The following is a 14,989-nucleotide window of genomic DNA, read 5'->3' as shown; positions in this document are numbered from 1 at the left end:
CGATCCACAGGATAGGTGATCAGCATATGATCAGTGGGGGCCAGACACCTGGACCACACACCGATCAGCCGTTCTGGCTGCCTCTGTGTGCCGGAAGTTATTCATGGGTTGGTGCCGGAAGCAGATGTCTCAAACCACTGTATTGAGGCCGTGCTGCAGTACTTTATCTCTGCTCTTAATCAAATAAATAGTAGCAGAGCTGCAGTAACCCAGCATGGCCGCTATACAGTGGTCGGAGGCATCTCCATCACTGACCACTGCATAACTACCAGCACCCAGAGGCTGATCTATGCAGGGTCCAGGTGTCTATCCTGTGGATTGGTCATCAGTATAAAAAACAGCCCCCAAACTGGACAACCCGTTTAAAGGGTTTGTCTGGAATCAACTGGTTATTTTAGTGGCCATGTTACTACAAATAAATTTACTTTTTCTAATTTAGTTGTATAAAAAAATTCTCCTCCGTTTATTCTCTTGTAGCTCTCCCCTTTATGGCTAATTTGAATCATTGCACCCACCTCATACACACTCCCAAATCCCCATGTACTCATATATTATATTCATCCAATAGATCTAGCATTGTATTTATACAGCGTCACATCTATGACTATTAGTTGTGCTTTTTGAATTGTGCAGGAGCGGCCATGTACAGGCTGATCTGTGGCTGCAGGGTTTACTTACCGCCAAGGCAAGTGAGAGGGAACCCCCAGAGAATAAAGAAAGCGCAAATTTTTTAACAACTAGCGGTAAACTAGAAAGTTGATTTATTTGTAGCACCATTAAAACACTGATGGCCAATTCTAAAAAATAAAATAATCCTGGACAACCCCAATTTTTGTGAAAATACTGTAATAATATGAAATTAAGTTACATATATATTTTTTCTGTACATGTTTTTAGGACATTTGTTGGCTTTTAAAGAGACTCTGTCACCACATTATAAGTGCCCTATCTCCTACATAAGGAGATGGGCGCTAAAATGTAGGTGACAGTAATGCTTTTTATTTAAAAAAACGATCTATTTTCACAATGTTAGGAGCGATTTTGGTTTAGGCTAATGAGTTGCTTAATGCCCAAGTGGGCGTATTTTTACTTTCGACCAAGTGGGCGTTGTACAGAGGAGTGTATGACGCTGACCAATCGGCATCATGCACTCCTCTCCATTCATTTAGACAGCAGAATCGCGTTCTTACTAGAACATGATCTGCAGCCACATACACAGCGATTCTGCTTGATTAACGTTAATCCAGTGTCCTGATAATGAATACACATGACCATCCAGCCTGTACGTCATGTGTATTCAGAATCCTGACACTTCTGAATCTTTTCTGTGAGATTCCAGCAACGGATACGAAATCTTGCGAGATCACGGAGGTAAACGAGATTTCGTTTCCCTTGCTCTAAATCTCACAGAAAAGATTCAGAAGTGTCAGGATTCTGAATACACATGACGTCCAGGCTGGATGGTCATGTGTATTCATTATCAGGACACTGCAGTAATGTTAATCAAGCAGAATCGCTGTGTATGTGGCTGCAGATCATGTTCTAGTAAGAACGCGATTCTGCTGTCTAAATGAATGGAGAGGAGTGCATGATGCCGATTGGTCAGCGTCATACACTCCTCTGTACAACGCCCACTTGGTCGAAAGTAAAAATACGCCCACTTGGGCATTAAGCAACTCATTAGCATAAACCAAAATCGCTCCTAACGTTGTGAAAATAGATCGTTTTTTTTAATAAAAAGCATTACTGTCACCTACATTATAGCGCCGATCTCCTTATATAGGAGACAGGGCACTTATAATGTGGTGACAGACCCTCTTTAATGCAAACTATAAGGAGTGGGAAGGAAAGGTGTATATGCCCACTATTTTCATCCACTGTGCACCACACATTCTTATATAGTTGCTGCTTTCATGATAATTCTCAACTATTGTATTATTGCGGTACTATTACTATCTCAGACCCACTTTATATGTTGCCAAATACTCACCTTATTGCGTGGATTCTTATCAGTGTTGTACAGTTATGCCTTTTTTTTTCAGTTGCTCTGTGAACAGGTAACCATTCACCAGGTTGGTGTGGAAAAACTGAAGAAGGCAGCAGAAGGACTTCTTGATACTAAAGTTGGACTACTGCTAAACAAAGATGAAATCCAAAGGCCACTTGGTACCCAATTCACATTTCATTTTTTTTATTATCAAGATTGACCTTTATTATAAGTTTATGTTTGCCAAATTGCACTGTGGTAGTTGCATAGATTAGAGGAAAGACAAGTCTAAAAAAGAAGTCATCACCCAAAAATAGCTCACAATACCATTAAATATGAGATAAACGTTTAAACCTACTGTTATTTTTTTTGCCATTGCTATGTTACATTCCAGGTTCTATAAAGAAACCTCTCCTATATTGAAAATCGCGGGTGGCACAAAAAACGTCTGAAAATCAGGAGCTGTTCTCTCTTGAAAACAGCTCCGTATTTTGAGACGTTTTTGACTCTGCGTTTGAACATACCCTAAGAAAGACCACAATACCATATATTGATATAGTTGGCCGCCTTTAAAACTTCTTCAGATTTTTTTTATTCCTATGCGGTTTTACAAGGGTTTGAGATATGTAACGTTGTATTGGAATAATGGGGCATATTTACTACTGTTGTTGCACCAGAATTTTGGCTTAACTTGCAACTTGTTTTTGGTGCAAATCATTTTAGACAAATTTATCAGTGAAATGCACCAAAAAGATCAAAAATGTGCCCCTTTTCGACAAGGGTGCATGTCTTAGTAGGAAAGGGGGTGTGGATTAAGATGCACCAAAGTTTTGGACTAAATAAGTCAACCAAAAGTTGTCGAAAGGTGCGCCAAATTTATCATCCAGCATGAGCCCCTGTAATAAATTTGACGCATCTAGTCTAATTCTAAGCTGTCTAAATTTAAGACAGTGTTTGTAAATCTGCGCTAATATGTTTTCATTTCTCTTGTTATGCACCCTATAATTTTATTTGCTTCTGCTGCAGCTACTTGGCATTGGAAGCATTAATTGTGTATATATTCAATTGTATTTCTATTATTAGTCCCATTTATAACCATCAGCTAGATTGATTAAGGATTTTTTTTTTCTCGCTCTCTCTTTCTCTCCCTCCCTTTCTCCTAAATTAACAATAATTTATTTTTTTTCTAAATACCTGTTACAGATGACATAGTGGAAAGATACAATAACTTATCTCAGTCTGTGAGTGATTGGAATGAAAAGCTCCAGATAACCTTGACTCGATCACTTAGTGTTCAGGATGGATTGGATGAAATGTTTGACTGGATGCAAGGAATTGAAAAGGACTTGAAAGAACATCAACAAGTGCCATTAAATTCTTCATCAATTCAGGAAATTATCGCAAAACATAATGTAAGTAATTATACAGACTGTGGATCATTATATTCTAGGCAACATGTGTCAAGAGCACATCTGAACAAAGTACATGTGGAACTATCATTACAGTTGTAATGCTTTGTCTAGATGAACTATATATGTTAGGAACACTGGTTGTGTAGATGAAAATGTAGGAGGTTTGTTAAAGCATAAGGGCCAGTTCACATAGAGTTTTTTTGACGTGAAAACCGTGTCGGAAAACGTGCCAAAAAACGGCCGAAAATGCCTCCCATTGATTGACATTTTTTTCCCACGAGCGGAAAAAAACTCTCACGGGAAAAAGAAGTGACATGCCCTATATTCGGGCGTTTACGTCTCTGACCTCCCATTGAGAAAGTGTATTTTGCAGCGTTTTTTGCTGGCGGCAAACGTCGTACAGATAGATCAAAATCTGCTTCAAAATTCCAGACGGAATTTTGAGGCAGAACTTTCTGCCTGCAAAAAAACTCAGTGTGAATTTCTGTTTACTGTTATTAGATAAATAGTTACAAGAATATTTCTTTGGGTGATAAATAAAACATGATTGTTACCTATTTATAATGTTTTGCTTGTAGTCTAGACTTTTCACTTCTAAATACTTCTTTCCAGATGCTTGAACAAGATATTGCAAGTCGCCAGAGCAGCATCAATGCAATGAATGAAAAGGTCAAGAAATTCATGGAGACAGCAGATTCATCCGCAGCATCTTCTCTGCAAGGAAAGATGAATGACCTGTCTGAGCGCTTCTCAAAAGCTACTAAACACACAAGAGCGCGCACTGAGAAGATGGAAGATTTGAAGACTAAAGTTGAACAATTTGAGGATCTTTCTGGCGAAGTACAGTCGTTCTTAGACAAAAAATTCAAAGCACTGGCAGAAGCAGATGGGACTGGAAAAGATGTGACAGAGCTATCTCAGTATATTCAGGTACAGAATGCATGTAACTTAAAACTGTAAAAACGGCCGTAAAAAGATTAGCACTTTAAAGGCCCTTTTACATGGGCAGATATTCTGCCCAATATGCGAGTGTCGATCCACAATACAACATGGCCATTGGCGCTCATTTACTCCATTCAAACGGAGCATTGATCGGAATATATGGGGACAAACGATCGTTAATACGATTAATTGTCCCCATACATTTGCATCTTGTCGGCAACATATCCGCTGCTTACACAGGGAGATGTTTTGCTGACTAGTGACCATTTCTCTGGCTGCAAAAAAGATCTGATTAGCCAACAAGCGAGCCTTTGCTCTTTTGTCGGCTAATTGCTGCCCTATTTACACTGAGCAATGATCGGGAATGAGTGCTGGTACAAGCGATCATTTGACGGATCATTGGCCCGCGTAAAAAGGCCTTAAGCCCTATCCTCTAGTCTTCAGCACCCATGCCTTTTGTCCATTCGGATTTGTTTCCTTACTACTGCATATATACAAGTGTCCTAACGGAAAATTTGAACGACCGCCCCAATCTTTTTACCTGTAATCCTCCTTACCTTCTGCAATGACAGGGAGCAGGGTTATGAGATCTCAACCAATTCCATTTTACTGCCTGCATTCGAAAATGTTGCCTTTTTTAAGGATGGTCGAAGCACCCTTATAGACCCTGAAGAGTGCTTCTATTTCACATTCAGATGCTGTGGAAAGATCCAACATCATAAGATGGGAATATCATTTTAATATACATCTAATTACTCCGTTTCAAGCTCTGTATAATAAAAGTTTCATTAGTACACTGGATAGTCTTGTTTGTTAAATTATACTCTTGGCTGACTCTAGATCAGGGCTCTGTTCACATCTCCGCTAGGTTTTCCATTTTTCTGTTCTATCATAGGTGGAGAAAATCGGAGTTCAGCGCTATGATGGATCCGTCACATGAAGGACGCCAAAGGCGTCCGACGGACCCCATTAACTTTAATGGGTTTTGTCAGGTTTCTGTCATGGTGTCCAACATTTTACTAGAAATAATAGCGCAGCATGCTGCAATTTTTTTACCGCCATTTTTTTACAGAAATTGTGACGCAGATGGGTACACAGAATAAAGTATATTTCTTGTTGAAATAGCAATACTTGTAAGTTATTGCCTTAAAACAGATTTTTCACACGTAAGTGCGGCAAGATGTGAGCCAGCTTGCTAACTTCCATAGACTAGAATGAAGAGAGCAATGGACATGTGTGACTATTGCTACATTTAATTTCTGCCTGGATGCGGTCACTGCTGGCCGACTCACCAAATTTGCGGTCGGTGACGCTCACTTCCCCTTTGGATATATCATAAATGTGAAAAAACCTTTTTAAGGGAAATCATGATAATGAGAATATTTATGCATGTATTATTTTGGTTTGAATAAAATAATTTCCTTGGCATGGCGAAATCAATTCTCCAGCTAATCTCATTGTTGGATCTCATAAATCTTTTCATGGAAAATACAGAAGTCTTACATTCTTATGTTATTCTGTGACAGGAAACAAGCAACGAGATATTGGAGCAGAAGAAGTGCCTAGAAGATTTATACAAACTCGTCGATGAATTATGTGTGTATGCGGTTCCTGGAGACAAAGCTGTGGCTTTGGAAAAAGTAAACACTATGTTAAAACTATTTCAAGATCTTGAAGAGACTGTTAAGGCAAAGTAAGTGCAAGAATGTCATAGGTATTACAATGAATAATTTTAACATATGATCATGTGTGTACCTGTTATTGAACAGCCAAGCAGCAGTAGATTGAGAGGTTAAATCATCAAGACTGACCCTATAACCTATGCTCTGCATAACGGGGACTCATTTCAGTGGAGTTAAATTTCAGTGGAAACATTCCTTGGACTGTAAATTTTCTTGAACTGTAAGTATCTATTCACACATTGTGGTCAAATTGCATTTTTTCCATCAGTTTTCAGAAAATCTATCTAGTGAGGCAGTGATAGAACAGTAGAAGATGTATCACTGGCAGGTGTAACTTGTAGCCACAAAGCAAAATCTCTTATTGGGCCCCCCAACTATCAGACTTAATTTACAGTACTTCCTCATATGTGGAAGAGGGACCTATTGGGTCCCCTCAGGCCCCTGGTCCTGGGTGCGATGGCACCCTTTATTGTTGCACCCTGATCACTGTATAGTTAGACATATTGGTTATTCAGGAGTTAGGGCAAGCTAAGTGAAAAGCTCTATGGGCACTTCTGGGGAAGCTGTGCCCTGCGGGTAAAGTACTTTAAAAAACAGAGAGTGAAAAACATTATATAGCTAAGATGTTAAAAAGATAAATAGATTTTTTTACAACTTAGAGCTAAAACTCAGAATAGAGGCAGAGAATTACACAAGAACATCATTTGTTATATGTCACTTTAGTATACCTAGCAAATAGGACCAATAAGAGCCATGGAGTATTAAAATCAGTGCTGTTTATTGTTAGCCCTTATTCACACGACAGGGTTTCCCGGCCGGGTGACGGCCGTTCATAAAACGGCTGTCAACCGGCTGCAGTAGGAACAATAGACCCCTAATGGGGCTATTCACACGACCGATTTTTTGACAGGTCGGGAAAACCGGCCGTCAAAAAATGGGACATGCCATATTTTCGGCCGTTCACCCGGCCACCCGGCTCCCATAGAAGTCTATGGGGCCGGGTAGTACACGGCCATCACCGGAATGTGTCCCGAGTGATGGCCGTGTCTACCGTCGCTCGCTCTCTCCTCACAGCGCAGAGTGCATGTGAGGAGGAGGAGGAGTTTATGCTATTCGAACGAATCGCTGTATGCTGGAGGTAAGTTTCTACAATGTGGGGGTGCTGTATACAGGGGTACTGTGTGTCAGGGCCCGGGTGTACAGCAGGTGGAAGGGAACACTGCGCTGGCTCCCTTCCCCTGCTTGTTTTAAAAGCGCCCTGGCCCGGCAACACCTCCCATGGCCGATGGCGCCGCTAGCAGCTGCTGCGTCTGCTACTGCTGTAGCGACGCCACAATAGCAGAGCAGGGAGGTATCTAGCCTTACTTGAGCTCCCTGAAGGAGTGGAATCCCCGTGTGTTCGGGGATTCCGATCCTGGACAGAGCGCTTGATGTCTCTGTCCATATATGGACAGTGACATCAGGGTAAACTCCTGAAGCGGAATCCCCAAACACTCTGTGACCGGGGATTCCACACCAGGCGAAGCCAGTAACGTTCAGTGTCCTTAAATGGACACAGACGACGGGCTTTTCCTGAAGTGGAATCACCGGCCGCATGGGGATTCCCCTTCAGGAGCTGCCCCTGATGTCACTGTCCAGATATGCACAGCCCGGAACGGATGCAAAACGGATGCAAACCGTCCGGGAAAAAAACGGCCGATTTTATCGGCTGACACTCGGACTCGGTCAGGACCCTGTCGTGTGAATAAGGCCTTAGTACTTTTCTTGCTTCTTTGTAGTATGCAGCAATGGTTTCACCATTGGAATCACTCACATCTTGTAATAAGAAGGATAATTCATATTCTTGTGTAGTCAGTGCAATGTTTGATATGAGGGGTAGTAGGTAGAGTAGGCAACCACCTAAGACGTCATTGAAAGAGCGGGGCGCAATGTGTTCATTAAAGAAAAAAACAATGCTCTCTCTAAATTTCGTTGGACAACCATTTGGACACTATGATCGCTTCCCTTTAATTTAATGAAGGATTGTCAATCAGACAGGCATCATGCTGAACTTCAGGGCCGAGGATGGCGGGTGCTTTTTGAAACCCCTGCCTTGGCTTCCAAGAGAGCCTGCTGTTGTTGTTTTACTGAGTTGTATTATCAGATTACAATGATTAAGCGCTGCTTCCATTTTCTGTATGTTGGTGTTTCAGTAATGGCTCCTTGTATTTGCAGGGAAGAAGATGTGTCATCCTGCCAAGCACACATGGATTCTTTTCAGTCTTTAGTTCAGTCCTTAAAACACTGGTTCACCTTAGTAAATGACAGAATCCCAGCACAAACCCTGACCCTGTGTTTGGAGGATCTTTCTAAACATTTAAAAGATATAAAGGTGAGTTTGTGTCAATTTGTGGTTGGTAAATGGTACGCTGCACATATATCTTTACACATTTTTATTTTGTTCTTTCAGAATTTACAGGAAGAGTGGACACAAAAAAGACAAGATGTTCAGAAAGTGAACAGCAAAGGGACAGCATTGTGTAACCTGATAAGTGCCGTGACGTCACCTGCAAAAACTAGATCAGCTATTAAATCAGGTATTCAGTCATGTATAATCATGTGACCCCGAGACGGACACAGACAACAGAGGGCCCTGTACAAAACCAGTACATTAGGCCCCTTGCTTTTCTGGAGCAGATTTGCCGAACCCACACCATTGATCTTTGAGATCTCAAGAACATGGAAAAAATACTGCTGTTATTTTAAAGAAACAGACACTGCCTATCTTGTGATTGACAAGATATTGTGATCTTAATAAATGGGAAGGATAGGACAGTGTAACCTGCAATATGTCCAGTGCTGACCCAGCAGGTGTTTGCTTAAAGAGGCTCTGTCACCACATTATATGTTCCCTATCTCCTACATAATCTGATCGGCGCTGTAATGTAGATAACAGCAGTGGTTTTTATTTTGAAAAACAATCATTTTTGAGCAAGTTATGAACAATTTTAGATTTATGCTAATTAGTTTCTTAATGCCCAACTGGGCGTTTTTTAACTTTTGACCAAGTGGGTGTTGTACAGAGAAGTGTATGATGCTGACCAATCAGTGACTAATCAGCGTCATACACTTCTCATTGTTCCAGCCCAGCTTCTTTCACTGCACAATCACACTGTAACAATGGGCTGAAACAATGAGAAGTGTATGATGCTGATTGGTCACTGATTGGTCAGCATCATACACTTCTCTGTACAACGCCCAGTAGGTAAAAAGTAAAAACACGCCCAGTTGTCTATTAAGAAACTAATTAGAATAAATCTAAAATTGCTCATAACTTGCTCAAAAATCAACGTTTTTCAAAATAAAAACCACCGCTGTTATCTACATTACAGCGCCGATCAGATTATGTAGGAGATAGGGCACTTATAATCTGGTGACAGAGCCTCTTTAAAAGCACTCTTTGTATTAGTAATGGCAGGAGTGGACACAGACAACTAAGGGCCACTGTGTAAAAACAGCATGTGGGCCCCCTACCACCAACATACCCACAACTTACATCTGCTTGTATTTAAAATAAATAACGGCAGTAAAAAATAAACACTTACCGTATTTCTTTAAAATGGACGGATAGTCTGAATTTCCCCTACAGCGATAGGTAACATCCATGGTGGTGTAGGCCAGTAAAGGTATAATGATAACATTTCTGGTGAGCTAGGGTATTGAATGGGGTTAATGGTAAAATTCCTGGTGGTCTAGGGCAGTAAAGGTATAATGATAATATTTCTAGTGGGTAAGTGCAGGGGAGGTGTAATGGTAAAAAACGCGGTGGTCTAGGGCACTAAATGTAGAGTACAATGATATAATTCCTGGTGGGTTAGTGTAGTGAAGAGGTTAATGGGAAAATCCCTGGTGGTCTAGGGCAGTGAAGAGGTTAATGATAACATACCTGGTGGTCGAGGGTAGTGTAGTGAATGGGTTAACCTGTACTGAAGACCCTTTCCAGCTATCTTCCAATCACAGAGCCGTTTATAAAATCATAGAGACTTTGTGATTGGCTGACGACGATGAAGCAGTATCTGTGTAATCTCTGAGAGACCCCTGGAGAGGGTGAGCAGAGGGAGGGGTGTGGAGAAGCCGGATATTTCCTCCCCATGCTGGGCGATATGTTTGCCCCTGGATTATGGGCAGTATTTAGGGAACTATTAGTACAATACTCTGATGCTTCATAGCAAAACTAGCTCTTGTGTGAGCTTTCTCCATGTGCTCTCATGCATTTTATTGCCGTTGATGTTGTTTACTACACGTTTTTCACGTCATGTGTTCTTTGAATTATAGGTAGGAGCATAGTCAATGGTTCCGTCTCATCAGATGTGAAGGAGAATTTAACCACCAAAGGTAAGACACGCTAATGCAAGCTGACTTTAATATGTGGATGTTTATTAGTAAGGAAATACATAGAAGTGTGAATGCAAAAACACGACATTGTTGTACTACATGTAGGAAAGTACTTCTGCATATTAAAAAAATAAAGCACCATGGCTTGCCTTCCTCCCTGCCCTGCATACTGGAGTGGGCAGCTAGACGCGGGTGAATGATGTCCCCAGGCTCTCTCTGTTTCATAGCGGTCAGTGACAGCCTGCCACCCTACCTTTCTAGTGTGTCGTTAAAAGGCGGTTCACTAAATTGAGAAACCTGTTACTATCTTAGGGCCTATTCACACTGTTTTTTTTTCCAGTGTCCATTCAAACGTATTCATAGGCCCTAATTCACCCCAAGGATGGCAAAAGAGTTCCATTGTGTAAGCGTGGGGGTAAAATAGTGTTTTTAACTGCGGTATTCCATACAAAGGTATCCTGTAACGCATATACCCTCCGTATATACCATTATTTTTCAGTGGAAGTTTATGTGCGACGTATGCCACTATTTGTCTATATAGTGGCATACATTGGAGGCATAAGTTATAGATATACGCTGGGAGTGTGAATAGGCCTTTACTTGAAAGTCATTGGTTGATTATTAAGACGTTAATATAAGTCCAGAGGTTCCAATTATTAATGTAATTGTATTAGCGTGCTCTTGTTTATAAATAGGAGTTTTCTGGCCATGTTGACAAATCTGTTTCTACATAAACTAAGTCACCACTAGATGGCGATGCTGGCAAATTACAGACATAAGATACACAGTAGTTTATTTGTAAAGGGAAATTATAAACACGTTGCAATTAATTAACAGTCAAGTCTAACAAATGCTATATATCTATTTTATTTTTGTTTTGTTTTGTTTTTGCTGAGTATTAAACATTTAGCAGGGATACACATTTTATATTTTGCGTTATCTTTATTGATAACACTATAGAAATGACAAAACTATTTGAAAATTCTTTGCGCATCAGAAAACGCCATGTGTGAACGTATGTGAATGATGAACTGTCTTACGTGGGCTGTCAGATCAGCTGTGCTGGATTTTAATAACTCATTCTATTTGGGATTTCTAGCTGTAGAGTTGTCTCTCAGTCTCTCCTTCCAATAATTGAAGAATAGCATGTACATTCAGAAGAGCCAAACTTACTTGGCAATGGGGGGATTTGGAGTGAAGCAACTTTCAGCTGTCAGAGATTACATACTGTATCTTTGTGTCTATTTTAGATTATAGTACACCTTCTATCCATCCCAAATGTTCAGTCTTTTTGGAACTCTTAAAGGGAATCTGTCAGCATGTTTTACCCCCACAAACTACGTTAATGGAATAATAAGTCAAAAGACGCTGATTCTAAATATAATTTGAAGAAATATTGCCACTCATTCGCTGGCATTCCCCTGCAATAGTCCTGTCAAGGGGCTTTATGTAAATATCAATCTCCGCCCACTCCGCCACTCTTCTCTGGCCCGCTTTATGAAAATTGATATTTTACCGCTGCTAAAGGAAGGCTGGTGATGTTGGTCACAAAGAATGTGTGGGGATTGGCTAGGGCAATTTGCATACGCCAGACTCCTAAACTTGCGGATATTCTGCAATAGAGCAAACTCCTAAGGCTGAGTTCACACGTTGCAGTCAAAATGCGTTTTGATTTCTACGTGTGTACCCAACCTAAGTGCTTCGGCGCGTGGACTAAATGCAGGTTTACAGTTGCGGGATTGCTAGTGAGCAGCCAAACAGTATTTACATGTTCAGAATCAGCGTCTTTTCATCTATATAGTGGTAATATTACTTATGGATTCTTGACAGATACCCTTTAAATGGGTGTATGGTGGGCACAAATAAAATAGGTATACAAAGTATGGTGGGCACAAATAAAATAGGTATAAAATATGAATAATATGATAATAATATAATAACATGGTCCCAATGGAGCTCAGAACTTCAATCATTAACTTGTACAGTGGAAATTAAAATGCAGTACATTTTATGTGACCTAATACAAAATAATATATTGTATTCTAAATATCAAAATGTGCAAGGATACAAGACTATTGATCACTGCTACTGCCCTACCTTGACGTTCCCATGCATTTGGCCTTCACCTTAGGCTTCCTCGGTAATAAATCTGAATATAAATGTCAAATATTAGGTGTACGTAACCTTATGCTATCTTGTCTTGTATAAAAAGAGAGGCACATGGAAGTACAGTATGAATTTATAGCAGGTTTTGAGCGCCATATTACAGATCTGTACAATATATTTATGCATGGGCCCTGAGAATGATGGAGTCGTCTATGGCAATCATTTAGGTCACTGATTTTCCACCTGCACTATAAAAAGGACAGCTGTTTTGGTTATTATGGGCAAAATCACTGTTTTATTTCATCAATTCTCCCCCTCTCTATGGACATCTCTGTGGACTTTAATAAAATGATAAAAAAAAAAAATTTATGAATCAGATTCACATTTACAAATACAAATCTATTCTCTGAAATGACACATTCTTTCTTTTTAGAGCTAGCTATTGTGCAGAAGGGTGTGCTGGATGTTAATGACGGCTATGACCATCTGGGAAATTTGTTAAAAGATAAAGCACATGATTTAGAAGGTCGCCTCTCCCAACTTCAGCAAGTGCATGGTGAAAGTAACTCTTTGATTCAGTGGCTTGACAAGATGCACTCAACCGCTATAGCATGGGAAGCTCCTACAGACAGCGAATCAGTACGAACCCAAGTACAACAGCATAAGGTACTGTATCGAAGTACTATAGATAATCTTATGGATAGCCCTAAAATCTAATCATATTTGATGTGATTTCGATGAAGCCTGGTGGATCTATTCCATATCGGCAGCATGTGTGTGTGCAATTTTTAAAAACATACCGTATGTAGAAGAAAAGACTCAGAATCTTCTTGCTGTTAGAAACGTTTCCTTTACTCCATCATCACAAGTGCATATAACAGTTAAAGGGAACCTGTCACCAGCATTTTCGGTATCAAGCCAGCAATACCTTGTGAAAGTGGGTGAAAAATCATTGTTAGCTAACCTATAAATATGTTAAAAGTCGGCTCTGTACCTTCAGTATTCCGGTTTTCAGTGGTCCCGCGCCGTATGCAAATGAGCACAAAAGAGTCAAATCTTCACTCGAAAAGAGTCAGGCTTTCATTCCTCCGGCGCTTCAGAGTTGGCTCCGCCTCCTTGTTTTTGATTGACAGCTCCTCTCACTGCACATGAAATCCCACGCTTGCTCATTGAGACAGTTATGCTGTATAACATACGACGACGAAAGGGGGTGTGTACCCGCGCGGCGCATGCGCAGTTAAATATTTCAGGATGAATGAAGCAGGGAAGGGTGGTGAGGCACACATGCGCGAGATCTGAAACACGATTTCGGCATTTAGGGCTGTACAGGCGGCGTACGTGGGCGGAGTTAAGATCGTGCGTCACTAAGCTAAATTTAATTACCATAAATGGCGGTAAAACTTTAAATGATAATATTTCGGGCAAGAGGAGGACGTGAGGAGAGAACACATCAATCAACTATGGACAGCTGCGGCCACTACAGGGTCAGGACGTTTTATAAGGTAAGATGGTGATGACGGGATCCCTTTAACGTTTCGGTCATTAAATTCCCTTTCCCCTAGCTTGAGAAAGGCCACTTAAAGGTAATTTAATGGCAGAAACATTGACTGTCATACACACTTGTATATTGTGATGATGGAATAAAGGAACTGCAAGAAGATTTGGAGTCCAGATCAGGAGCTGGTGGAAGCGGTGGCAAGTTTGTACAGAACATATCCAGGTGGTGCTGAGCGAGACATTGGATTTTACAATGATCAGAAACATATGGAATACAGCAGTGAACAAATAGTTGTGTATATCTTGTGCAATATTTTATAAGGTCAAAATGTTTCATGCAAATCTACAAGTAGCTGCTGAAATGTAAGCGTAACACAGAAAGGAAACGTTTAAATCCGCTCAGTGCTCCTAATATTGATTCACGTGGAGTGATCCCAGAGGGACAGCGTTCGGCAGGAAAACTGCTCCGGTCTTCAGTAGTGAATACAACGAATAATGTGTGGATTCCGCAACTCATCCATTGATAAAAACAGGACTTCTTTATTTCAATCCACATACTAAAAGACATAAAAAGACATCTCAGGGGAATCACGCTCATGCGCTTGAAAGCGGCTGCTACTTAGTCATAGGTTTAAGATTCACTCGTCACACCTCTCTAATATATACAATATAAGCTTCTGACGTAGTATAATGAATAGCCATGAGTATTTTTTTTAGAACAGGAAAAGAAAAAAGGGAGGAGAATCAGATAATGTTTTTACAGGTTATAATAGCCGAATGTATATAGTCTCGGGCAGGGTCAATAGAAATACATAAGATCTGTTTTAAGATTAATTCAGTTTGGAAAACGATTATACAAACTAAGTATCCAATATGTTTCTCGTGTGAGTATAACCCTTCTCCAATTTCCTCCCCTCAAAGGGTTATTGGGTCCTGGCATTCATCTAGATGTTACTTTGACACATACCACCCACCTAAACATTTTTGCA

The 14,989-nt window shown here is 40.4% G+C and overlaps 1 protein-coding gene across 14 annotated transcripts in view; it reads left to right on the top strand.

Annotated features, from left to right (window-relative positions):
* Window positions 1–14,989, top strand: part of DST (dystonin) — a 546,107-nt gene that overhangs the window by 382,640 nt on the left and 148,478 nt on the right. For all 14 annotated transcript variants that reach the window (XM_075861968.1, XM_075861975.1, XM_075861963.1 and 11 more), the window contains 8 exons: window positions 2,043–2,166; window positions 3,191–3,399; window positions 4,012–4,329; window positions 5,868–6,034; window positions 8,238–8,394; window positions 8,473–8,599; window positions 10,338–10,397; window positions 12,937–13,169. In XM_075861968.1, coding sequence (XP_075718083.1) covers window positions 2,043–2,166; window positions 3,191–3,399; window positions 4,012–4,329; window positions 5,868–6,034; window positions 8,238–8,394; window positions 8,473–8,599; window positions 10,338–10,397; window positions 12,937–13,169 — 1,395 coding nt within the window. The remainder of the gene's footprint in view (window positions 1–2,042; window positions 2,167–3,190; window positions 3,400–4,011; window positions 4,330–5,867; window positions 6,035–8,237; window positions 8,395–8,472; window positions 8,600–10,337; window positions 10,398–12,936; window positions 13,170–14,989) is intronic.

Source organism: Rhinoderma darwinii, chromosome 4, assembly GCF_050947455.1.
Source record: "Rhinoderma darwinii isolate aRhiDar2 chromosome 4, aRhiDar2.hap1, whole genome shotgun sequence".
NCBI classification, from domain to species: domain Eukaryota; kingdom Metazoa; phylum Chordata; class Amphibia; order Anura; family Rhinodermatidae; genus Rhinoderma; species Rhinoderma darwinii.
The sequence above is the reverse complement of the archived record's forward strand: the minus strand, read 5'-3'. Positions and strand labels throughout refer to the sequence as shown.